The following is a 25,977-nucleotide window of genomic DNA, read 5'->3' on the forward strand; positions in this document are numbered from 1 at the left end:
AACGAGGGAGGGGTAGTAGTGTAACACAAAATAGAAGAAGGGCAACCCACAATCCTTGGAAAAATAATGGCAGGGTAAATAATGAAAATAGAGTATTTCCGAATAGGGTCTGAACTTAGTTGGAAGAATCTAATCCTTTTCAGGATTGTTTACCGCAGATAGATGGATAGAGATAGAGTCACGAACTTTTACTTGAGAAGGGACCTGGCGAGGTGTTCTCTGGCCGTGGCAAGCGCCTGTGAGACGGTCTGATGGAATACAAGGAAAGAACATGGATAAGAATAAAGGACAGTCATTTACCCCAGGGAGGTATATATATAATAAATAAGAACGGTGATAGTTTAAGGATGTCATGATATGTTTACCAGCTCAGAGAAGGGAACAGCGCCATCCACACTGTTTGTGGCCACCTTCCCGGCAATGGCATTGGCATCTGTTTCCAGTATGATCCTGCAAAGTTTCAAATTACGGTAAAGCCGAGCACACAAAGAACACCTAAATATCTATAATTTCATTGAAGCTCCCCCCCTTCCAGCTATTTGTAGATGTTTTTCTCTGTTTTCGCCATAAATTTAGATAATTCCAATAGAATTATGCAGAAGAAACTATCGATAGAATCAAATTGCAGTTCCCCAAACCACCATTTTCTTCATGATTGCATGACTAGGGGTCACGTACCCTCCATCGACAACTTCATCGATGCACAGAAGAATCAAATCCAGGTTTTCGAGAACAGCTCTTTTCTCCACATCGCCCCTGAAAATGGCCATAGAGGTGAAATAAATAAATGAAAAATAAAAAAATCTCGATTAGGAGGGAGATACCTGAGGAGAAGCCCAACGGCATCAAAGAAACCTTGAAGAACGGAAGCCAGGATCAGCTCATTTTCCTCATCTCCGCCCGTGACGAAAAAATGCAGATCATGGATGAACTTATAGACGATGATGTAATTATCAAACATCGTGATCTCGGCTGCATCCAGTCAAAATATTCCCTTCAGTATAAATGGACTCCAAAAAGGCACTGTCAGCCACAGGCTATTTACTACCCATATGACGTAAAAATCATAGGATGGACAGATGGATATTTCAATACTCACGCAATTAAAAAAAGGACACGAGTGGATCCGATGTTCAAACAGGGTCGTCAAATTTTATTTACCAAACTAGTCGCTAAAAGCTTATCCGCCTAAAATATCAAAAAGAGATTGCCACCTTCTGCACGGGCATTAGTCTTCTGGGTCTTTGTAAACACTGACTTTTCAAAGGCCAACTTTGCGTTAAGCGTTGGCCAGTCATCTGTGAAGTATTTGACTGCCACACGTTTCCCTTCAGAATCCAACAAGAGAATGTTCTTTACTGAAGGGCAGGACACCTGAATGATGAAAAGAAATCTAATAATCAGACAGAAATTTGAATTATATTCTTAAGAACTTTGAAGAGATTCAATCAAATTAATGTATTAAACGACAATACCCAGTCGGTCATCCAAATATGAGGTCCGTAAGGCTATCTAAAAACTGTAATAAGTCATTTTCCAATTAAATATAACACAAATCAAGGAGATTGCATACCAGAGTAATGAAGGGTAGACAATGCAAGAAGAGCGTAACTACAGTTTCGAAGGAATAACATTTACTTATCTAGGATAGAGTAACATTTATTTATTTGTTTAGCTTAATTTTTCACCAATATCTTCATCATAATTTGTTAGTGAGATACTAATTCTCATGGGCTAATGGGCCCTATTCTATAAGCCCATTAGCCCTCTTATCATTCTCTCTCCTAGGGTATATATATACCCACACATGTACTCACTAGAGATTATGTCATTATCTTCCTTCTTCCTCACTTGACATAATTTATTTTTAATTTGTAACTATGGGACTTAATCATAAGGACATGGCTTGTCAGGTATGGACTTGGCTTTTGGGAATTGACTGTGCTAATAAACAAAGGCGAGGCTTCATTGAAGCTGCCCCTGATATCTGATACGGCTCCCATTAGAGTATATGAGAAAAGAAAAAGATGGGAGAGCCAAATAAAGAGTGTTGACCAGATAACAGGCACCAGGGGACCTAGTACCCCATGTGGTGCTGATGTGGCCACTAACTCCCAGTCTTGACTTGGAGTGGTATGGGAATCAAGAATGCCTATAAATAAGAGGTGAGATCTCAAGGAAAGGCATCTTCTGGCAGTTAGACTTCTTGAAGTGTGTGGGAGATCTTGGAAAGACCAGGTGTATGCAGCAAGGGTCTTCTGAGGGCGTTTGTATCATCAAGAGGAGCTAGCTACAGGAGGATTGGCGACCGCCGGGATTTCAGAAAAGGGATCTGGATTTGCAAGAAGGTCATTTACATCGGTAAGTAGAATTTCTTGATCTTTTATTACCAATTCCATACAGATCGTTTCGATATCTAATAAACAGGTTTGCTCATAGTTTGTCTGAGGACTGCTTGAATTCATAATCAAGGCTAATTGTAGAATGATGACTCTAGTGGTCGAGAGGACAAGAATGTTCGTGGTTTGCGGTTGATTAAAATATAAATGCAGACAAAAAATTCATTTGATTCACAGAAACTTAATAGACGGAGACAAAATACTCTTGTCCTCTCGACCACTAGAGGTCTACAATTAGCCTTGATTATGAAAATATCCAAAAATTAGCCTTAAATTCATCGACGGAGTCAAAACAAAAACGTCCCAAAATCTGGAGATGAGGATGGATATTTTCAACTTAAGTAAGAAAGATAACAATTGAGCAGTAAGCTCGAAGAAGCAGAAACAAGAGATTAATGGAAAAATACATTTCGGTGATACCCTTACCGTCTCCAAGAGAGTTAAAAATTTAGGATTCTAGCCAAATGAGAAATGAGCAATAAAAAGACATTTTTTTCATGTAATTGAGTCACTCTTGACTCAGTGCACGGAAAACTACGCAGAAAATGGCTTTTCATGGCCATACTAAACTAGAAGGTTACAAATTTAATGTCATCCGTGAGTTTTGCTGGATCGATAAAGGTTATAAATTTCTTTCCTTACCTCCGACCGTGATAGGGCGCTCATTTTGCCTAGGAGATAATGTCGGAAAGTCCGATCCCTGGAAAAAAGTTAGGTCATTCGTTGAGAAGTTTTGATCCCACTCGAATGATGAGAGCATCACGAGAGCCAGATCAATAACAATTAATAACAACAACGAGCGTCCAGACACTGGGTTCGTACAATCAACGAAGATAGCAGGTTCCTTGGCATTTATGAATCAAATTTCGGAATGCAATAGAAGTTTCTTGAAGAAGTACTCATAAGTCTCAGAATGTGGGGAGAATAGTCGAATTCCAAGAACCAAATAACTCGTTTAGGAAATTGTGCAAGGGTTTGAAAATTAAAAGGATGATGGGATCGACATAAAATCAGAAACACAATCAGGATACGACACAGAAGATAAATTAACATCATTGGAAAGCAAGATCTGCGTAAATCTGACACTGGGCATAACAGATCTACTCCTCCATGCAAGGACGGGTACCAGCCAACCGTCGAACTGGGAAGAGTAAACGATAGAATGAAGAAAGACTAGCACAAAAAAGCAGCATTTTTTGAAATCGTACAAGTGATAGCGCGCAGCGGAATCGCCGAAGGTGATCGCCGGATGAGAAGGAATAGAACAGCTCTGAGCTTCGAGGGAGATTCTATACGTTCAGAGCGAATAAGTTTCAGATTATATTTAAAGAGCGGTCCTTTCTATTTTTTCCGGGCTGTTCCAAGTTATAAAGGATTTAGATTAGGCCCGGCCCGTTTATTGAAGAGAGACTTTGTTCTAGAAGGTGCATTTAACTTCCTTGCGCTTATTTCTAAATTTCCAGTATCAAAGAGTCCTCAGAGAATTCGCCAATAGATCTCATTTCTAAAGAATGATTTGGATTGGACAACGGTCACTCATTTTATTGTGGGAAGAAGTTCTATTCTTGGGTTGTAAAATATATTTGAATTGCTGACATCATGTTGACTTGACAACTGGTGTAAATTCATTAATTTGCTTTTTGAAACCATGTAAAAGCCTAGCCCAACTCTCAAGTGGACATCTGCATTGTGATTTTTTTGTTTGTGATGGAAACATGCTAGCGTGGAAAGCCATTCACACATTCTACATCTTTTTCAATTTTATTTATATAATATATTGATAAGATGCACTTATGAGACTTATAATGAAGACCATGAATACATGATGTGGGTAAGTTAATTATGAACATATCATAGTACAAAGATTACCATTATTTAAGTATGTCATATAAATATTCCCAATTATTGAGCTCCTAACCATCTTCGCTCGGTTGCACCAATAATTTCACAAAGGTAATTGTATGGACAAGATAATATTGTGGGAATAAGATGTAGTTCAATCCCAAGCAAAGGCAACAAAATATAATATATGAGTTCTCTAATAATTTCCCAATGCAACAATTCAAGTCCGATAATTTACCATACCCTAATTCATCCGAGCATAACTAGACGAGGGACTACAAATAAACCACAACTAGATGAGGGACTAGTTCCATGTGACTGTTGATATACTTATTTGTATCTTCTAGATGTTGTAGCTTGGCACCCCATATGTTAGGCACTCAATATATTAATTGGGGTAAATCAATCCTTTATTAATTAATATATTTATTGATGTACATAATCACTAAGATTTTCAACTAAAGGCAATTCGGTCATTGGAATCATTGATTATAATTATATATGGTGCCAGAGGGTCACACACAAACAATATTTTGAATGTCAAAAAAAAAATTAAACTTGGAGGGCCTTCCAAGTTCCCAAATTGGTTTAGGTGCATGGACTAAATTTCAGAATCTATATGCTCTCGCATATTCCTAGAGTTATAATAGTATTCATGGGTCATAAATCCATCTTTGAGATAGAGTACCTCGATATTTACTTGAACTATTATACCCAACATTATGATCATCTTGTATAGTCATTCCCACTTGACATATAAAGTTCTTTCATGAGCATCTGCATAAATGCATGACTAAATCCTTGTCTCATGAGGTTGTGATAATTTTTGGATCATTTTTTATTGTAAGACTACTTTTGCTCCCACAATCTTCTAATAGAAGATAAGTGTCTTCAAAACATGCATCCTTTCTAACAAAACATATTTTCTTCCTTGATATGGTATAAGTACTATCAAAATTTTACAATTTAGATATCCATTAAATCCATATTCATAGTCATTAACTCTAACTTATTTGTGTCGTGCCTCGTCTCATGGACTAGAGATTCCATCCTTTGTCACAATTCACGTTGGTTTTACTTTCCTTTCCACAATTCTTGTGGATTAAAGGAACCAATATCAGTAGGTATGCAACTAGAATGATTGCATATACCCACAGAAATACAAACATTCATAAGTAGCTCATCGTGGATCACATCCTGCCAAATAAAGTGTGATTCTATGTCGAGTTTAAAATTAAGTTCTTCATTAATGTAAGGTTGAATCAGTTGATCTAGAATAAAATTCCTTCATAACCATGAATACCATATTCCAGTACTATTATCCTCAATCTCATCAAATCGTTGATACACTCTTTTAGTGGGTAGATGCATAAAGCAACATGTATTGACCTAAACATGCCATTTGTATCAGTTGACTGATCTTTGGACGAATCTTCAGCTTATTAGGCACGATGGCGTCGATGCGCAACGGCGCGACGCGCGACGCCGCGACGGCGTGGCGCGCGACGAGCACAATGTGTATAACATGAATGTCTTGGATTGATAAAGGCACGACTTTAGGAGCAACAGATAAGAAGTCGTGTATCATATAATGGAAAGATGGCCATCATGGTCCTTAGATTTGCAGCTCCAACATTTTGATGCTGGAACTAAACAAAGGATCCCTCGTAACATTTATAATATAAGCAGAATGTCTCTATACCGCCAGTAGATGGGATTTTGCTTGCCCTTAAAAAAAGGACCCCTCCAAAACCAAATCATTATTTATTTTATATCATATCAGCGGCGGCACCCTGGCTGCCCTGGCGTTCTCCGGGTGGTGGTCGGCGCTCAGACGGCCCGTCGGCAGCAGTCCAGTGGCGGGCTGTGTCCCGGCTGCGTCGTAGGGCGAGCTGGGGCGCGGGTGGCCGAGCCCTAAGACGAGGGGTGTCGGCTCGTCGGACATAAGGTGCCTTGTGGCCGTCGGCTGAAGGGCGGTGATGGTTAGGGTGGGCACAAGGGGGCGCGCCGCTGGCGGACTGGCAGCAGGCGCCTAGACAGCGCTTGACGGGTGGCGGCAGGGGGGCGCTGGAACCGGCGGTCGCGGCGCCGGAGGAGGTGACGTCTCAGCAGCGACGGGCGACGGATCTCAGCGGTCTCTCCCTTGAGAGAGGGAAGGAGAACGGCGGCGGTGATGAGGCGGCGGCACAATCCGGCGACGGCGACTTGGTCGGCAGGACGACGGCGGCTAGCGGCAGCGGCGAGGCGGCAACGGCTCCTACTTATCCTCCCTCTAGAATTCCCTCAAGTGGTCTACATTCTCATGGGGACATCACATCAAACATAACTTTTCTTCAAAAAAACAACATCTTCTCTATTCGGTAGTCTCTTCTCCTTATATAGGGGAGAGAAAGGGGAGGGTTACCCTAAGGATAACCCTGTAATTTTAGGGGAAGTTGTGGCCTAAAGAAAAGGCCAATCCCCCCCCTAGTGGACCCCCAAAACAGGTCTGAGAAATACCAGGAGGGGCCCAAAAGCGACGGGGGCCCTCCCAAAACACACGCACACACAAGTCTAGGGGAAATTAAAATGCATAAAAGAAAGAACTCGCCGGGAGGACCGTGTCAGGCTGTATACTTGAATGCAGGGTCCTTCTCATCGGCCCGGGCTTCGCGGCGTGGTCGCTGACGTGTCGTCGCGGGTTGACCTTGTGCTTCGGCTTGCGGATGGTCCCCCATCGATGCCACTAGTCCCCGCTCACTACTGCTCACCACTGTCAGCTCCCATCTCCGCTTGCGACCATCCATCATTCGGTCGTTGACATTGGCTCTTGCCTCCGCTTGCAGCTCATTGCTATTGTCAAGGCTTTGAGGGTGGAATAATTGCTTAACATAATTGGGGAGAGAGTTGAGAGTTGAATTAAGGGAAATATAGTAAGAGCAGTCATCGAGAGAGATGTATGAAATCAAATAATATATATAGAGAAATATAACAATATAAGAGAGACATCAAAACATAAAATATTTGAGGATAAATATTATTGAACACATATTTTTAACTTTTACAAGTTTCAAAAACGCTTTAACAAATATTCTTGAAAATTGATGTAGAAATACATCAAACGTAACATACACAACATCTACCAGAAACATAAAATCGTTATCATATAGAAAATGAAAAAAACCATCTAAAAAACCTACTCCTAAAATCCTTTGAAATAGTTCGTACTTTGAGTAGCCAAATCAACAGAGTCCACTGTTATTTTTCCTCTCGACTATGTAACTCGTAAAGAGTAGAGTCACAATAAGGTACAAGGCTCACCAAAATCTTAACTAATACACATATATAAATGTTATATATATTGACCTTTCGAAGGTTTATGTCTGCTTCTTTTGGGTTGGTTTGAGGAATTTACATATAAAATCTACCACTGGTTAAAAAATCGATTATAATCAATCTGGGTTTTAAACATTCAGAAGAAACCCTATAACTCGCCAGGAGTCTGAGGGAAGGAAGACGAAGAGTAGACCAAGGAAGACGACGAAGATCAGACATAGCTGAAGCAGATCAGTGAAATGGGGAAGCGAGAGAACGACAAGGAAGATCGCGGCAAGAACCAGAGCAGTGTAAAGAAGAACAAGAAGAAGAAGAAGGAATTGCCCGCCACTGTGAGTGTTGCCTTGCCGGGCTCTATTATCGACAACGCGCAGTCCCTCGAAATGGCAACTCTGGTGACGACATGCTGCTTTTTACCATGAACTTAAATGTTTTCTCTATCAATTAAAGTACCATTAACTTTATCAGTGTATATTTTCTTTCGCTCGGGTTGCTGGTCGTTAGTTAATTTTGTGTTTGCTTCTGCCTTTGCAGTTGGCTGGTCAGATTGCTCGCGCGGTCACCATTTTTCGTATTGATGAGGTTTTTCTCTCCCTTTTTTTTTCTTTATTCTCCTGCTGTTATTTGTTGTTTATTTCAATTTTAGAATGTTCTCCTACCCGAATGCGAACGAAGTTCCTCCCAGGTCGGCGGGACGACAATGCAGTACGAGCCCAGGTCAGAACAGACGATGTAGCTGTACTATTTAGAGAGGAAGTAATGATGGGCAACATCAAATTCAGAAGATCAAAAAATGCTGACGTTTTTTATGAAATTGAGAGCATCGGATCCCAAAGAAGGTATAATTATGCAATCAATATACACCCATCGGGATCCAACTAGTCTTTTACCTTTAGGTTGAAAGCCTCTCGTGAGAGCTTTCGTTTCAATATTCATTGTTTCTATCCACCTTTCATCTGGTATCGCCTCCTTAACATTTTTAAGAGATTGTGTTAGAGTCTTGCATAGTGTGGAGCTTCTGAAACTCGGATGAGGTACGGTCACAAAATGAGAGAGAGGATACTTTACTCCTTGGGTACTTGTCTTTTTTCTTTCCTCAGGGCGGAAGGTCATTCTGAATCATTAACCTGATCTGGCACATTCAGTTCGTGAGTTTGGACTTCTTCATTCTGAGGAACAATCACTCCTTTAGTCTCCTCATCTTCATTTGACCTCGCCTCTTCTGTGGGTGATTTGTTGTTAACAGCGGTTTCACTTGGGTATATATCGGCTGATTGCTGTATCTACTCTGAAAATGCTTCATTATCTGTATTCTCAGTATTTGTGCAAGTTTTTTCTTAGCAATTGAGCCTTCTTGCTGGGTACATGGAGGGCATTTTTAATTACCCCCAAGTTTTCTACCTCTACATCACTAATACCATTTACAGCTAACACTTTTCCCCCAACTGTAAAAACCCGTCTATCTCCTTCTTATGAAATATAGGTACACAATTTTGTATGATAACAAGTCATATGGTAAATAGCCCCAGAATCCTGAATCCAGTCTAAATTAAGGTGGCTTTCAAGACGTGTCAACTTACATGGTCTAGTCATGGAGGTAGAACTGACCAAGAACTGACAAAGAACTTTTCAGTTTCTTCCCTGAGACTGTTGACTTCATTGGTGCTGTGTTTTTTCATATGAACCATTGCTCCCTGATCGGATCACTCTCCATCTTCTAGGTCACTTGGGTGTTTGCAGAATGACCTGACTTTTTGGAGGTCGCTTGTGCAGATCCCAGCAGTTTTCCGTTGTTTGCTCCCGTTGTTTGGAGTTATGGCACACAGCATTGCTTCTGTCCATTTTTCCTCCCTGATCTTACCATTATATCAGTCTCCTCCTGCATATTGGCCTTTCTTGCACTTTTGAGTTGAGGTCCCCTGCAGTCTTCTGACCCTAAACCGTGACCATTTGTCCTGCTACATTCTCCTTTTGATAGCCTCCAATACGATATTGATAGCCTGCCAAGGTCGGGATCTTTTCGGGATTGAGAATCTGACTTCTTAATGACTCGTACTCTGAATTATAATCCATTAGGAATTTAAACATTCTATCCCTGAGAGTATGCTCCCACCCATCAAGGTTTTGAATTGGCCGATAGTGGTCCAATTCTGAACATAGTATCAGATCTGCTTGGCAATGTTAAACACAAATATCTTTGCAAGTTGATCCTTGGTCATACCTCCCAGTGGAAACACATGCATGTTAGTATCATCTTGCTTCCAAATATTGTATTATAGATCAGATGGATCCACCTCTGTGATCAGGTGGTTGCCTAGCTCTCATCCCCTGGGTCTTTTGTAATACAATGTCAGAGTCCTCGCTGAAGTAATCGTAGTCCCCCCCGGTCCCTTGGTACCCCATGGTCATGCAGAGGCATTAGCGTGGGAAATCTGACGCAGAAATTTGGATCCTCCCGCAGCCAGTCATGTTTTGTTGAGTGCCCCAGGCGCTGCAGTCGTCCATGTCTTTCCCATTGCTCAGTAAATGGCCGTTGATGTCAAGGCTGACCAAATGTGCCTAAATTGTAGCCTGAAGAAGGATAGTTCCAATTGAATTGTTAACCGCTGAGGCGCTGACCACTTTTGGTGCTTAAATTGACTTTGATAGTTATGTGCGTGCAGCCTCTTCTTTTATCCCATTTAATAGTATCTTAACCGAGTGATCTCTGATTTTTGAACTATGGTCCCTTGCTTTGACAGTTTGAGGTCTTGCGTTTTGTTTGAATTTTATCTTTCTGAACAGGTTATAGTTTTTGATAGCAAAACCTCTTCAGATGATGCTGCGGGAGAAGAAAATTCAGATGACAAATATGATGGGGCTCCTTTTCTGATTAAAATATTGCGTTACCTAGAGACTCCACAGTATCTGAGGCGCAGTCTCTACTCTATGCACAGCAGCTTGCGGTTTGTAGTAAGGATTTGCCTCAAAAAATTTGTGGTCTGGTGGATGTTCAGGTTTCCCATATGTTCATAGTATCTTCATCGTCATTTGGTCCAGGGTTTGCTTCCACCCCTTGATGCTCCTCACCATCTCCGAAAACATGAATGGGGCCCTTTCCGAGAAGGTAACGAAAACTTTCCTTTTAGATACTAGATATTTAGATAACTTTTGTGCCTTTTTTAAAGGAAAAGAAGACTTTTGTAATATTAGGATTATTTTGGACGATCATTTTTGTTGTCACAAAATAAGTTGTCTCCTTATATTTTAGGTAGCTTCAATGTTTGATGTCTCCTGATATGTTATCAAAGTAAATAGGTCAGGAAAGGGAAAACCTGCCATGCCCATATTGGTGTTTGTGCGTCAAGTCTCGAAAAATTAGTTTTTTTTTTGAAAAGATTAGATTTTTGTTGTCACAAAATAAGTGTTGTCTCCTTATATTTTAGGTAGCTTCAATGTTTGATGTCTCCTGATCTGTTATTGTTGACTTCGTATAGCACTGTGAGAGAGAGAGGGAGAGAGAGAAACAGAGGGAGAAGAAGAACAAGAAAAGAGAATTGTATTAAGAGGTAAAAAGATAACCATAGAAATCCTAATTTGTCTCTCTTTTATAGAGAGACAAATTAGCCATTAACAACGGCTAGTTATAACGGCTAGTAAGACTAGCCGTTATAACTTACCCGATTCCGATATGGAATCGGGTAATGGGTCTACCCGGACCCGATAAGGGGGGAAAACACAATAAAATTATTTAGGCTTATAATTGGCCTATATATAAAGTAAATAGGTCAGGAAAGGGAAAACCTGCCATGCCCATATTGGTGTTTGTGCGTAAAAGTCTCTAAAAATTAGATTTTTAGCTGCCGTTATGACCTGCATTCTCCCAATGTTCACCGTTGGTGTACATATTAGCTGTAAAGTATCGGGTTCTTTCTGCATTTCTGCAGTCATCTTTCTCTTTCTTGCAGAAGACCTGCTTCAGACGTTGTCAATGTCCATCGTTGGCCAATACCTGAGATTCGATATGTATTTCTCCCATTAGATTTTCTATCTGATTTTACTTTTATATATTTGTTAAGAGGGGCCTTTTTGGGTCCCCCGAATGAACTCTGGACCCAGGCAAACCACACAAAGCATTCCAAGTTTACTGTTCGCGCTAGATTGCGCTATTTATCACGTATTACTTAGCCACCGACTGAAACATTAACCATTGTCCTGCTGCTTAAGCTAAAAATAATTCCTACTTTTCCAGTTTTTATTTCTTGGTTTTGGTTATCGTTTTGCATCTGGGATGTCAACTGTGAAGATTTTCATGTACTGTTGTCATTTCCCGCGTTCTAAACATAGTTTAATTAATCAAACTTTTGAGATACCCTTTTCGAATAGAGCTCACATCAACCTAGACTTTCTTTTCCACTTTTTCCGGTGAGACTTGCTTCTGAAGTTTCATCAGCCATGTCTCCAAGTTCTGTTTTTTCCTTTCATACTTTTTTACAAACTGTATGTGTGGACTTGATCTGAATTTCATTTGATCCTGCACTTTATTATTCAAGTAACAAGACATTTTTTATCTCATGTCACATTAATTATTACGTTGTTTCAGACAGGATACGTTGTTTAATTAGTTTCTTTACCTGAATCAATTTTTTGTCTGCTTAGCTTTTCTTACACTTGTAGTTGTAATGTTTCTCTATCGTTGCTCTGTCCAAAATTCATAGCAGTCCTAAGGAACATGACATAGACTGCATTTGTCGTCCCTCCATCTTATCTTTTACTCCTTATTCCTTGTTTGATCTATCTCAGAGTATCTATCAAATTTGGTGCTTAGTATCTTTTCTCGAATCTAGGTTTAACACTGAAGGAGAAACCTTTGAATTTCGCCGGAACACTAGTCGATGTTGGGTTGAGTAAGGTACGCTTTGACCTGAAATCAAGTACTAACTTTTGCTGACTGAGTATTTGGAAGCTGGACAGTTTGATAACATCCAAAATTATCGTGGCTGGGTTTACTTTTTTGATAACATGATCGTCATATTTTGAACATATTTTCCTTTCATTTTTTAACATAGAAAAAAATGAACAATATTAAATTTCATGGCTTTCCCAACTGCGTATTTCTTATTTGGCCTGGATTCATAGTTCCTTCCTCAGGTTTCTGATATTATTTAACATTTCAGTTTAATACAGATGGGTAAACATGGAAATTAAACTCTAATTAACTTATGGTAACCAGAGGATGATACGAAGGGGATATGCTTTGAAACATTTTCGTTCCAGCTTTGAAGAACAAAGACCTAATTCAGGGGATAATTTGACTAAAATTTCTTTAATATAAACTCGTCCTTTTGCAACTGCCAACTTAAACATCCCCAAAAATTTCAAGATATCAGTTTGTAAACATCATGTGGCGAGCCCTATTTGACGTGCTAAGTTGCCTTAGGGAAAGACGATCAATTGTTGAGATCAACTGCAGAGGGGTTCTGATCTTAGAGACTGTGAAGACATAAAGCAGTAATAAGGAAAGGGGCTAAAACACCTGGAGAAAAAGGAATTTATGGCCATTTATCTCATATGAATGGCGAGCGTCAAGAAATTACTAATCTTGAGTAACAAGTGATGGAAAAGAAGAACTAAATTGTTCTGAATAGGAACAAAGTCACATGTATACTGCCGCAGCAGGGTCTGTGCTAGTGTTACAATACCACTGAATTTAAGGAAAACGTCTGCCCTTTATCAGCCCACTTGTGGACAGGCCCTCTAAGAGCCAAGTGTAGCCTACAAATAGAATGGAAACAAACATCCAATCCTCTGCTAGGTGGTGGCAAACAAGTGTCCCATTGATGTGCCATTCTGCAGGCATTCTTCTCGTTTCTCTCTTTCTCGTCCTGCGAGCTCTCATTCTTACAACTTCTCTTCCCTTTCCATTCCTCTATTGACGTTTGAAGTCTCGAATTACATTGTCATTGAATTACTGAAGAGATATGTTGGAATTCATTTGATGCATCCTCGGAAGCATGTCAGCTTGCCATGTCAGCTTTGTACATTGGGTTGGGCATTGTTTGAGTGTGACTCAGGACTTGATTTGATTGATTCATCACACAACGTGTAGTAGCTATCTCTTTCAGTTCGTTTTATGTACAAAGTGCTTCATGCAGAATGTAACGGTGGAGGAAATTCTTGAACCTGGTGTACGGGTGACCGTGGCAATGGGAGAAAATCGTTCGCAGGGAACCGGTATGTCCTCTTCTTGGATGTCTTACTCCTCTGACATCCTGTGCACGAAAAAATTCATTATTTGGGTTTTTGAAGTTAATTTCCTTTTGAGTAAGTTTGTTGGCTTAATTTGTCTCTAACGTTTGAAGAAAGAATTGAATCCCTGGAAATATGTTATTATAACTAGTTCAGGGATAGAAGACTTAAAGATGTTAGAAAAAACATAAATATGTTTAGTTGGCAAAACATTATTTCGGTAGGCAAATAGTATACTCAAAGATGAGGGTTACACCCTGCAGACGATGCCAAGAAAAAGACAAAGATCTTTGATTTTCATGGCTTGGACTCCAAAGTCTACTCGTTCTGCAAGTACAGCTTGGATCGTATTTGGTGGGGATGCAGTTGTTTCTTCCTAATCTCTCAGTACAATTTGTTATGTATCTTCAATGTGAATACAGCTGAGGATATCTGATTTTCTTATTATTTAATTAAGGCTCAGGTCATGGAATTTGTACCTATTTCAGCAGTTTTAGACTGTGAATGAGAAAATTCAAGATATTTAAAATTTACCTGGTGGTATTGTCTCCTGTTGCCTGCGAAGTAACTGTTACAATGCCTACGACAGGTGAATCTGGACTATCAACATGAAGACAAGTGCCAGCGAACAAAATACTGTACTTTCTTTTCCAATGAGACTAAGATATTTTAGAAAATAGCCCATGGAACCAAAATGGCCGTCGGAACTTGGAAGTGTAGTAATAATACTCTCAATTACCTGTTTGCATCATCTGGGAAACCCAGATGTGGTTTAAGTAAAGGGTTAATTCGAGGATTTAAACAACTTTAAAGTTACCGGGTCATCTGGTCTGTAGTTGAATTCTTTCTGGAGAAAGCAATTTATTTCAGGTCTGTTAACTGGTAAAGAGCTGTATCTTGTATTGTTTTAGTAGCTTTGGCCTTTGGGACTGGCCGGCTTACGTTTTATCTTTCTCTCTTAGTTTTTATCTTTCTTTTTATTTGGTCTGGGTCAAGAAATGTATATATTGTCTCCATCTTCTCCATAGAGAGAGGGAGTGGTTGTCAGGAAACCTTGAGAGTTAATCATTAATACTTAATACAACTGGTTTTTTCAGATGTTCCAAAGAAAATTGTCACTCCGAATACCCCGCAGAAGGAAATGGGTTCGTACTGGGGGTACAAAGTACGATATGCATCAAACTTGAGTTCAGTTTTCAATATGTGTCCATACGAGGTTAAGTTTTTTCCTTGGTCTGACAGAAAATCTCTCTTTTTGTTGTGACCAAAAAGTTTCCTCACCATGACTTAAAGAAACACACATATATATAGGAAGGTTATGACCATGTCATTGGAACATCTGAGCATGGGGACATCATTAATTCATCGGAGGTTGTGATTCCAACATTTTGGTACGAGCCGATCTTCTTTTTTTTAAAGCTTGTTTTGACGTCTGTTTGCTGTTTTTACTCTAGTTTCCAATCATTATCATCTCTCTTTTTCCATTTGATAGTGAAAACTTTTGTATACCTTTCCTCACGAAATGCTTCAGTCAACAGCTTATGTTGAAGACGTGATCATTCAGAGTAGCAGGTGTTTAGGTCACTAATATATATCGAATCTGGTTAAGGGGTCGCCCATTAACTGGTTTCCCTTGATACTTTTTTCTCTTAGTTTCATATTAAGACAAACTGTTAAGTCAAATGTACTTTTTCATTCGCTCTTTAAATGACTTCTTTATGTGAATTAAGTCACTTAAACTTGGGCCAGACCGGGGTCCAGGCCCACTAGTGTATCTCATGGGTATTTAAACCCAACTCTGAACACAAAATTATGTTTCCTTTTTCTTTCTGAAACCTTAAACGTGGAGACTTGCTGCTGGCCTTTTTCTTCTCCGGCAGAGCTGACAGTACTCAAGTAGAATTTTTTGTATAACAGTTCTCTCTTTATTTTCTTAACAAAGAGAGAAGTAGGATCAAGGAGAATGGGTGATTGGAAGATCTGTTAAAAAGATCTAAGATACATACGTGACCTGAAAGTGGGTGATACGATTCGGCGTGGTTTGTATTCTGAATGGGGACAAGGGAGGGAAATCTGACTGGATGGATGTCTCCATGAGGAGAAAACAGAGGAGACTGGTGGAGTGGATGACACCACAGAAGTGAGATCCAACAGGGTGGGCGTCATCTACAGAATATGGCGACAGCAAAGTTGTAGATTCGTAATTACATTTTCCAGTAGTAGTCTTTTCCTACGGACACATTGATGACTGACGATTGTGTACCAGCATGAGGACACGCTGAAACTGATGAGGGGGACATGCTGAAGCTGTCGGTAGCGTTGATATGATCCCTGACCCCTCCTGGGGGAAGTCTCATCTTTTGGACATTAGGGCCCTCTATGTCCCTCCTCTCCCATGTTTCCTTTAAGTAGCACAGCCCTTCCTTTAGGAGGGCAGTCAGTAAGTTATGCTAGTGGTTGTTCTTACCCCCTTCTCCCCTCTACATCTAAGTTCCATCTCTTCCCCTGCAATCTTGTCCTTGTGATCGTTTCTTCTTCACCGCGTCTTCAGATGGCTCGTATTTTGGTTGATCCCTTCCTCCTCTGTTAGGCGTCTTCCCTGACCATTCCCATTCTCCTCTCCGTCTCGGGAAATCTCTCGCTGCCCTCCCCCCCTCTTGACTGGCCTATCTCTATCGAATTGAGGTTTTACGTTATCAGAATTACATTGGAGAAGATATGCCCCATGAGGAATGTGTCAGACGTCACTATTTTGCAGTTTGCGGACTAGCATGACAATGTGAATACAGAACTTTGTACAACAGTGATGCCCAAACTTAAACCTCTGGTTGCATGAGAACAGAACCCTTACGGTTTTGTGTGTGGGAAGAAAAATCCTCTTTTCTAAGGTTTATGCATCAGGAATGGGTGGTTGTTGCTCGCTTGGCATTTTCTGTTCCTGTCGCCGGGGCCTTCTGGTTCAGGGATGTGCCAAGATCCTTGGGGACAAGGGTTCCACATGATTGATCGGAAGGGTTGTTTCACTTGTCTCAGCCATGCTGTGGTGAGGTCTCATGCGATAATTGCTGGGACGTACCCTGTGACCATGTTCCCAGTAACTGGGAGGTTGGTAGTAGAGCTCATTGTTGTTGTTCCGTGCCTCCCCTTCGGCAGGATACACTGGACCACGATCATGGCAGGGCATCACCAGAGAGGACGAGCCAGTTGGTGAGGCATGTGAAGGGGAGGGGTTCCTCCTGGAAGTTGCTCCGGTGTGAACCAGGAAATTTGCCTGGTTGAAAAGTGGAGGGAGCTCAACACAATCTGCCCTGAGGAGAGTCGACACAAGTTTGGGATTCATCTCGCATGGGGACATGCAGTCATGGTTGGCGGCTGTTCTCACCCGGCTCATGTGGCCCTAGATCCTCAGGATTAATGGATGATCTCCCAATTAGGGAGATCTCATGCTGGGTGGGCCTGCAGCGAGGCCAGGCAGTGCCATGTTAAAGCTCTAGCGCTAAATCTCCTGCCAGTGCACCATTAAAGGCCAATTCAGGCACATTTAAGGCTTGACTGTTCAAGTTTGGTTGTGGAGCCAGTGTCCAGCCAATTATGCTTAAGTTGAAGCCCATTTTTTTCATGTTGGCAGGGTTTTCCCTGTTCGAGACTGGCTTGTGGAGTTGGTCCTCTTCATTTTATGGACAATCCTGGTTCAAGGGCCTCCCAGGGTAGGATGACGACATGCAGAGGCAGCATCGATGAGCAATCCACGGCCATTGCAGGTTCTGATGGCTGGGGCAACAGAATGTGGAGGTGGCGCGAGCTCAGCGAGATCATGACGGCGGACACAAGGGCTTGCATTTGCGCGGTGAGTACTGCAAGCTCTTTGGGAGACACCTCGTCTTTTTGCTCCAGGCCCGCACTTGGGCTTACAGGGTGTTGGCTTGCGTGGTCTCAAGGGTGGCAACCTTGGCTGTCAGGTCCTCCAAGGTGGGCAACATTTTTAGACAGAAGCTGAAGAGTAAATGCATGTCTCATTATCAACTCCTCTCAGTCATGCATGATGTGACTATAATATTTTTTATGCAAAATAATTTCCTTCGACGCTGTGAGTTGTTATAAAGTGAAATAGGGAGAATCAAATGTGTCTACCGTGATTCCACCTCGTATTGTTGAATGTGAAATTGTGCCTGCTTCAGGTTTTGTTCAAGCCTTTTTGTCCATCAGTATCTTTTAGTATTTTTTAGTTTTGACGTAGAGTAGTGCGCTGGCAGGCATTTGTTGATTGCTTTTGGTGGGCTTGGAGGATTAGAGGAGTGCATTGAGGAGGACAATGATTTGAAGGTACACTCGCATCTGCAAATTTTAACTTTGTTGAAGTAGACCGCTGCTGTTATTTTAACTTGGGTGTAGTTTAAATCTGTCTTCTCTCTCGCGTGATGAAGCATATTAAAGTATATGCCATATGGAACAGAGATTAATGAAGTAGTTGTGGACTAACTTTTATACGCGCTTCTTAAGTGAACCATTTATTTAAATAACACATTCAGCTTAAATACTCTAGAAATACTGCACTTTGTTCTTTCAGTGAACTTTTTAACTTAAGCGAGACTAAGTTTTCCCCTATCTCTCATTGATCCGATCAAATTTTATGCATCATTTCCTGTGTTTTGTTACAATGGAGTTTCGATTTTATTGATTGCATTAATTTCCAAAACATTCGATTGTTTTGAACAATTTCTACCGTTCAGTTGACAATTTTATTTGCTTTGCTTAATCGACAGCCACAGTGAATAAAAGACTAACTAGAAATGTTTTTGAGATCAGTGAGGATCTCTGAATCCCTTCAGCCATGCGACACTCTACTGGAGAAAAACAAAACACGATCTCTTCCTTGATTCTGAAAGTTTGACCCCTTTAAACCGGTTTACAAAGGACTGTCGGATTCTGGACAGTGAGTACACAAGTCTCCAGGTCCGACGCAGATAAAAGGAGACATCATACAAAATATCAGAGAGTATAGGACTATTTAAATGGTAGGAATCTCCCAAGGTTTTATCAGAGCAAGCGAGTCAAGAAAATACGAGGCAGCACGCTTGACACAATAGGTGCTGGGTGGAATGACACAAAAGGTGGGAACTCGATTCTACATTAAGAGGGGATACCCGGGTCAGATGACATCAACAAATTTCTAACTAGTCGCTGACGCAGAGGCTGGAACTTATGAGATCCTCCAAAGGGAGGAGCCGATCCAGTCTCTTTCTCATTCCTGTCTCAGCTAGTTAAATACTGGATTATACCAATCAGACCAGGGCCCGCCAATAAAAGGGACTCAAAGTGAACAGAGAGGCCACTTATAGTGAGGGGTGGCCCACTAATACAAGATCTAAAAGGAAACGAAAAGACAGGAGTGGGCCACTTTGAAAACTTGGACCACTTACAATAGAAATAACGGAGAAGTAATCAAAATAACATGAGCTAACATCTCCAAAATCCGTCTTCCCTCTTATCTGGCAAATTATTTCTTCGTATTTCCGAGGGGATTTTATGAATTGTAGCTTTATCATTCATCTAGATTGCTGCTTCTTTTTTGATACTTTGTCATTTATAAGACTGCAATCTTGGAGATCTTAGAATTGTTCGACTTTTATTCTCAAGATTATGTTCTCCGTGTTCTTCCAACAATAACACATGTGAAGCTCTATCTTTACCTAGATATTTCTTGGGAAAGCCACTTTTAGATGTTCCCAGCATTCCTCCTTGTTCTTTGTTTTAATGTAGCGTCTTTTAGATTCAAAAAACGATATATTCCAAAAAATAAGACATTATATCAATAATATCGTTCTTTCATCAGGGGAAAACTGTCTCGGAGATCTTTCATTCTTATCTGAACACATGCCCCCAACAAGGAAGCAGAACAATCCGAACCGAGGCATGCTTGATCTCACTACTTTTCCTTACCATGCATTTTTTCGAAGTAACACTAGATTTCCTGATTAAGATTTTTCTTATTGGCAGGAAGCAGTACTCATTTCTCTTCAGTACTTTCAAGAACCAATCAAGCGGGCGCTCAATTAGTTGAAATACAGCTAACACAGAAAATGATGTAAGCTGCAGCCTTTTTCGTGTTTTATTTAAACAAATCAATCAACTTAATTTAAATTCAATTTACCGTTATTAGATAAATTTAATACAAAAAAAATTAAATACGGCTATCTTGGATCAATCCGTCCAACTAACTTGATTTCCTATTATCTTCTTAACTGTAAATTATTTATCTACCTAATCATTATTATTATTATAGATTAATGTATACATTAGTTTGCAGTTGAATGGCCCATCGGATATCAGAAGACCCTTCACCTGTACTCTACATCTGGTCAGATGCGTCCTGTCTTGGCTTTTAAGAAGCAGCCGAGAAATAGGAATGTATGGTATTTTTCTAATGGAATTTTCACGCTGTCTTTATAAGGTTTTTAAAGAAAATTTAGGCGAATAAGTTGTGCTTTGGTGTGGCCCAAGTGGCTCATTCAAAAGAGGAATTCAGAGAGTACTTTGGTGGCCATGTGTCGCAAAATATTTAAGGCACCTAGTATGCCATGTTAAGACATGGCTTGTGCCTTTGACTGTTTCCTCCAGAACTTGACAACTTTACCAAATTGCTTTGTTATTTTGAGGTAGTATCTGAGTCTCAGTTTGAGACATTCAAAGGCAATGCTATATTAAATCCTGATGTGTGTGGCAAAATATTTTGTGAAGGTAAGGTGATATCTAAACACTGTGGATCTAGTCTCTTGGTTAAATTAGATGATGTGTCCATGAATGAACCACCTAACCACTTAAAAAATGTGTAATGTCGAAAAAGTATTGGATGAAAAACATATACCAACTCAACAGAGATACTTTTAAACTAGGTTGGCAATAGATCAAAACTCAGTGTAGCCAACTAATGGGTGAACATTGTCTTCACTCACATTTTTTACGAAGATGGTCAGTCATTCTGGTCCATAACAACCAATCATATATCTCATGTCCAGAATTCATTATTTTTGGGCGTAATTTCTTTAAAAAAGCTACTTAAGGGTATATAAATCTGAGAGATCTAAGTGATTGTCATCATCAAAAGCTTATTTTTTCATTTGGAATACAATTTGACTGCTTTTTTTGGTTTTTCATAAAAAACTATTCCAAAAAATAAAAAGGAAACCAAAGTTGGATGAATTACCGATGAGAACATGGAGGAACACAGCAAATAAAAATCTTTTAAAGCTGTATATTAGGTTAAAGATTGTGGAATTATAGCGACCGTGTTTTCCTGAGTGGTATAAAAGGGGAATGCATCCCACAAAGGTTATAAAGGGGAATGACGAGTTTGTGAAAACTCTCCATGAATAAATTTTCAATCATGAGAAATTTTCAATCACAATGATCTTTGAACATCCATCTAAGTGCATATGATAGACTCCAATCCAGTTTGAGAGTAAGGATCAAGATGGACTCTACATCTGATTTTAGTAATTGAACACTACTAGATGGTAAGTATGCCTCAGAGTGAAAATGAATGATACCTAGACAAGTTATAAAAAGAAATATGTTTATGTCTCATAATATCCAATCAATCAAGATAGAATTTTAAAAAAGGTTTACAAACTGCTAAAAGTATTCTTGAGGATAAGAACTTTGGTCTAACAAAAAGGGTGTCTAATCACAAGCATCATTAGGAAGATAATTTATTAGAAATGCTAAGCTATTAGCAGAAAATATAAGCAGGAGAAAGTTAATTGCTCAATTATATGTATAGATTGGATTGAAGTTTGAAGAGACCTATACACTAGTCTGAATACTTGATGGATTTTTGATACTCAAAATCCATTTAAGGGTAGAAATACTGAGCTAAGATGAACATAAATTATATTCTTAAATAATTTATATGATTTGAGAGCTGAGATGAATTTTAATAATTTCTGTAAGTATTAATTTATGTGGATTCTCCTAATTTCTGACATAGGAGGTATAAAGTCCCTAATATTAGCTATCAATATTGCATTTGACTCATCATCAATATTTAATCCATTTTAAAAATGGTATATTATGGATACTGCTGTGACATCCTCATTCTATACTAGAAGCCATTAACAAGACTGATACATGGGCTTACAGGATCACATACTAATGTATTTTGGAAGATATACTTAAGCTTCGGGGGGTTTTTATGAAAAATACCAGCTTAGAATAAATAGGGGATGTCTCTGAAAGAAATTCACCCTGGCCAGAATTGTTCAGGGGCCTTCCCCTTCTCCCTTCTCCCTTCTACAACTCCACTCCATTCTCATTGTAATCTGGACGGCGCAACGATGTCGATGGAGGTTGAATGGATATCACCAAGTCGAAGGAGGATATTTTGACATGCCGAGGATCACGTGGACACATCTAGAGAGTGCGCACATGAGAAACTCCACACGACTTGCTCAAGGATTGAGGGAATTATGGATGTGATCTGAGCCAAGGTTATCTGTTTCATGTTTTAATAATGCCGTTGTGATTCCCATTTAACTATTTCCCTGGAAGGAATCAATATGTTCATCCAGACCAATGCCTCCAGAACCCGATATTACCATCATCACTAACTTCTTATTTCATCATCTACATCTTAGACAATTGTCTCACCTCCCCTACATCTTAAACTCTAATTTCTTGGTATCCTTGTCTTCACTCACATCTTCTTCTAGTCGTGACCTCTTCACTTTTTAATCCATCTTACATCCCCCTTCCTAGAAACTCTGTTCACATCCTTCTATTTAGTACTCTAATTAATATTCTTCTTATTCTTATTAAATATTTATTTTCTCCTTCTCTTCTTATCATTTCCATCATTACACTATCTTATATTTATAACTATCCCCTCTTAGACTTCTTGAAACACAATTGAAAGAGCCTCAAATATCTACTTTACGTTTCCTACGTACACGACCCATACTCATCACATGCTATTTTTTTTGTGAGTATTGATTTATCTAAATTAATTCTTTAACTGAAATGCACCAATGAATTATGTTAACCCTAGTATTTTTAGTTTATCAATTACTTAGGCCTGGATTGAACAAGAAGATTAAACAATGTTTCCTAATAAAAAAATGAAAAAAATTTCATGCTAGATGAATGACATTTGACTGTATATTGATATCTTGTATGTCATATCATTGGTATATGCCATGTTTTCAGGATTGCAATGTCTGGAGGAAATTAATGTCCAAAACGTGGTTGCAATACTCCCATTATCCATCAAACTTTTGGATGGATTATGTTCACATTATGTCACCTATTTTCTGTAGTCCATGCATATGAAGTGAGTCAAACTTAATAACACTCAAATTAAGGGTTTAATTCTATGGCATTTACATGTTTTATGCATCAAAATAATTAAATATCTGTGTTATCAAAACTACGAGGCTTAAATATAATTTAAGCTTGGTATTCTTATTTTTTTGGATTTAAGTGAATTTTAAAAGATTTTACAAGATCATATCATGAAATAAATTAATTTTACGTTCAGAATATATTTTTTTAAATTTTTTTGGACTTATATTCAAAGAGATATGAATTTTTAAAGTCAAAATATATATTTGTCATATATTTATGACACAATGCCATAATGTGCCGAACATTAATAGACATACTGACATTTTTTTTGCAGAAGGCCACGTGCACCAATGAAAAAAAACCATTTTAATTGCAATACATGCGATCAAGAATCGAGAAAAGAAAAGTATAAAAAAGAAAAAAAAAGAAAAGTCAAAAGTTGTGGCGCTCACGTGTACCACTGCAAATCATTAATAAAGAAGAAAAAGTGTTGCTGTAGAAAATGGAAACACGTGTCGCTTCAGACACTGACAAGGGAAAATTCCCTTTCCTGTAATGCGAATGGAACAAGTCGGTGCACCATTCACTAAAAAAAGAGAAAAGGAAGAATATTCTATGACGTGGCACTCAAAAACGTGATGCCACATCAAGCAAACCCACATCATGCATTATTATAGTTAGATTTCAAAGAAATGGGCTTCATTTTTTAGGCTTTTTATTACCCTCAGGAGTCCCACTGCCATTAGCACCTTTTTTAGTACTCCTTGAGCTAATCCCTCATTGTTTTCATGCATTACTCTTAGGAATAGCTGGATTTACTAATATGATGGCTGGTCATAGTTCAGTAAAGATTTTAAGTGGGTTTTCTTGGACTATGTTATGTAAGAAAAAAAATTTGTATTTTATAGGAGATCTTGGTCCTTTAGTTATAGTCATTGCAATAACTGGTCCAAAATTAGGTAATGCTATACCACAAGCTCATGTTTCTACGATCTCAATCTGTATCTACTTGAATGATGCTAAAAATCTCAATTAAATGAAAATTTTAATTAATAAATAAATAAAAACGAGGCTCCGCTCGTAAACTCGCCCATCAGAATGTTATGAAATAAACAAGGTTCTTATTTTTAAGAAAGACGGAGGTTATGTTTACATAACAGATTCAACAGCGGATCAACTCCAGCGCCGGTAGTTCTGCTGGTAGAATTGACCGTAGGAACCCGAGTGGCACTGACCGCGTTCTTTTTGGTTGATGCTCAATCAACCTACAATACCCTCTTGGGTAGGGACTGGCTAAACTATAAGCGTCACCCCTCATAACTACTTAAACACTCTATTTTGGAAGGAGGTCTATAAAAATATTGAATGAGTGGAGCGCAGCAGTATTCTTTTGACTCGAATGCTGCTGAAGCAACTCTTTATGGATAAGAGATAGGTCCACTTTTTTGGCTGAGACAAACGGCCTAGGGAGTTAAAAATTCACGTTCCCTAAAATGAACTGATCAGTACTTGGCTAATTGATAACCTAAACCTCTCCATCGTTCCAACCAAGCGGTGATCGTCACAGACGAAGAATGATGGATAAAGAAAGAGAAGCTATCCCCTAGAGGTACATGTGGTGTCTTTGAAGTGCACAAACATGAAAGATGAGGTAACGTGGAATATTTGATGATTTGACAGCTCAATCTAAACAGAAAAAGAGGAAGTGTTAGTGCCAATGACAAGGTGAGAGAAAACAATCAAGGGCTAGGATTTCTCTAAATTCAAATTGTGACGTCTGACGATCAATAGGTCCAATTGAGCTAAAATTTTCAAGGTTGCTTGGTTTGCTCCTCTTCTTTCCATCCATACCATGTGATCTATAAAAAGAGGCATGGATCACAATCACAATATCCTTAAAATTGCTTCCTACTCATGTGGGCTGATTGAAAGAAAGTGAATTTTTGAGATTCATCAACTGTGTTCTTTGTGACTTTGGTTTGTGGGATCAAGGATGAGAGAAGAGGGGGACCTTACTGGCACTCACAGATCACCATGATTCTAGCATAACGTAAGGATATATGGTAAGCGCCTTTGCCTTAAATTTCTCTTTCTCGACATCATTGATGGTGTAATTTAATTTTATGATCATCTTTCACTGTCACAGTACTTCCATATCTCCACATAACCTTGTTCCTCCATCATCGTACCATTCACTTACTTGCTCATATCATCTCAGGCACGTTCTCTACCCTACTCACCTCACGCCTCTCATCATTCTCTTTTCATTTATGCTTTTTGTTCATTTCAAGATTGAGTTATAACTATCTACGATCCATGACTCAATATCACTATCTTACCTAGTATCTCCTCGTCATTGCACTTCGTATTAAGAATTATCTCTTATCATCTCAATATCACTAAGTAAGAATATTAAGTTCTTAATCATTGTTCCTTGTGGAGGCGATGTGTAATCTCCACTAGCTAAATATTACGAGATAAGCACTGGTTTCTATATTTACTGAATAATCTCAATTACCAACGATGATTTAAAACCCAAATTGTTAGATTATCAAAACTCATCAAATGTTCCTACATAAGTCGACTGATGGAAATATATGTGGTCGGGCAAGCCAATGACACATTCCATATCTCGTTCCATATTCATTAATAAAATGTATTCATTATATTGTATGTGTGATGCTTATTATGAAGTCCATGAATACATGATCAGACTTAGTGAATTATAATGAGTACATAATACTTAGAATATTATTCTTTAAGCATGTTTACTATATATTTGGATTTGAAGGATACTCGATAAGGGCATTGAACTACCCATATTGAATTTAACACTTTAGCCTCACTCATATGA

At 39.2% G+C, this 25,977-nt stretch overlaps 2 protein-coding genes across 5 annotated transcripts; one reads left to right on the top strand and one right to left on the bottom strand.

Moving 5' to 3' along the window:
• Positions 1 to 33: 33 nt before the first annotated feature.
• On the bottom strand, positions 34 to 3,734 carry LOC144707928 (coatomer subunit zeta-2-like). Its single transcript, XM_078581205.1, has 7 exons — positions 3,608 to 3,734; positions 3,042 to 3,099; positions 1,215 to 1,374; positions 825 to 972; positions 679 to 756; positions 366 to 450; positions 34 to 248 (listed from the first exon to the last, which is right to left on the bottom strand). The coding sequence occupies exons 2-7, from the start codon at positions 3,063 to 3,065 to the stop codon at positions 189 to 191; spliced, it is 555 nt and encodes a 184-aa protein (XP_078437331.1). The 5' UTR covers positions 3,066 to 3,099; positions 3,608 to 3,734; the 3' UTR covers positions 34 to 188.
• Positions 3,735 to 7,688: 3,954 nt separating this feature from the next.
• On the top strand, positions 7,689 to 20,266 carry LOC144707807 (methyltransferase C9orf114 protein). Of its 4 annotated transcripts, XM_078581055.1 has the most exons (13): positions 7,882 to 7,951; positions 8,091 to 8,138; positions 8,242 to 8,395; positions 10,372 to 10,508; positions 10,596 to 10,662; positions 12,383 to 12,447; positions 13,691 to 13,769; positions 14,882 to 15,000; positions 15,096 to 15,175; positions 18,038 to 18,107; positions 19,618 to 19,695; positions 19,782 to 19,869; positions 20,085 to 20,266. In XM_078581055.1, exons 3-12 carry the CDS (start codon positions 8,350 to 8,352, stop codon positions 19,839 to 19,841), a joined length of 801 nt encoding a protein of 266 aa, XP_078437181.1. In that variant the 5' UTR covers positions 7,882 to 7,951; positions 8,091 to 8,138; positions 8,242 to 8,349; the 3' UTR covers positions 19,842 to 19,869; positions 20,085 to 20,266. The 4 variants fall into 4 exon arrangements, with proteins under 4 accessions (XP_078437179.1, XP_078437180.1, XP_078437181.1 ...); XM_078581053.1 differs by lacking the exon at positions 8,242 to 8,395 and having other exon boundaries at positions 7,689 to 7,951; positions 10,341 to 10,508; XM_078581054.1 differs by lacking the exon at positions 8,242 to 8,395 and having other exon boundaries at positions 7,689 to 7,951; positions 10,341 to 10,508; positions 20,092 to 20,266.
• Positions 20,267 to 25,977: the final 5,711 nt, after the last annotated feature.

The sequence above is a fragment of the Wolffia australiana genome, chromosome 9, assembly GCF_029677425.1.
Source record: "Wolffia australiana isolate 7733 chromosome 9, ASM2967742v1".
NCBI classification, from domain to species: domain Eukaryota; kingdom Viridiplantae; phylum Streptophyta; class Magnoliopsida; order Alismatales; family Araceae; genus Wolffia; species Wolffia australiana.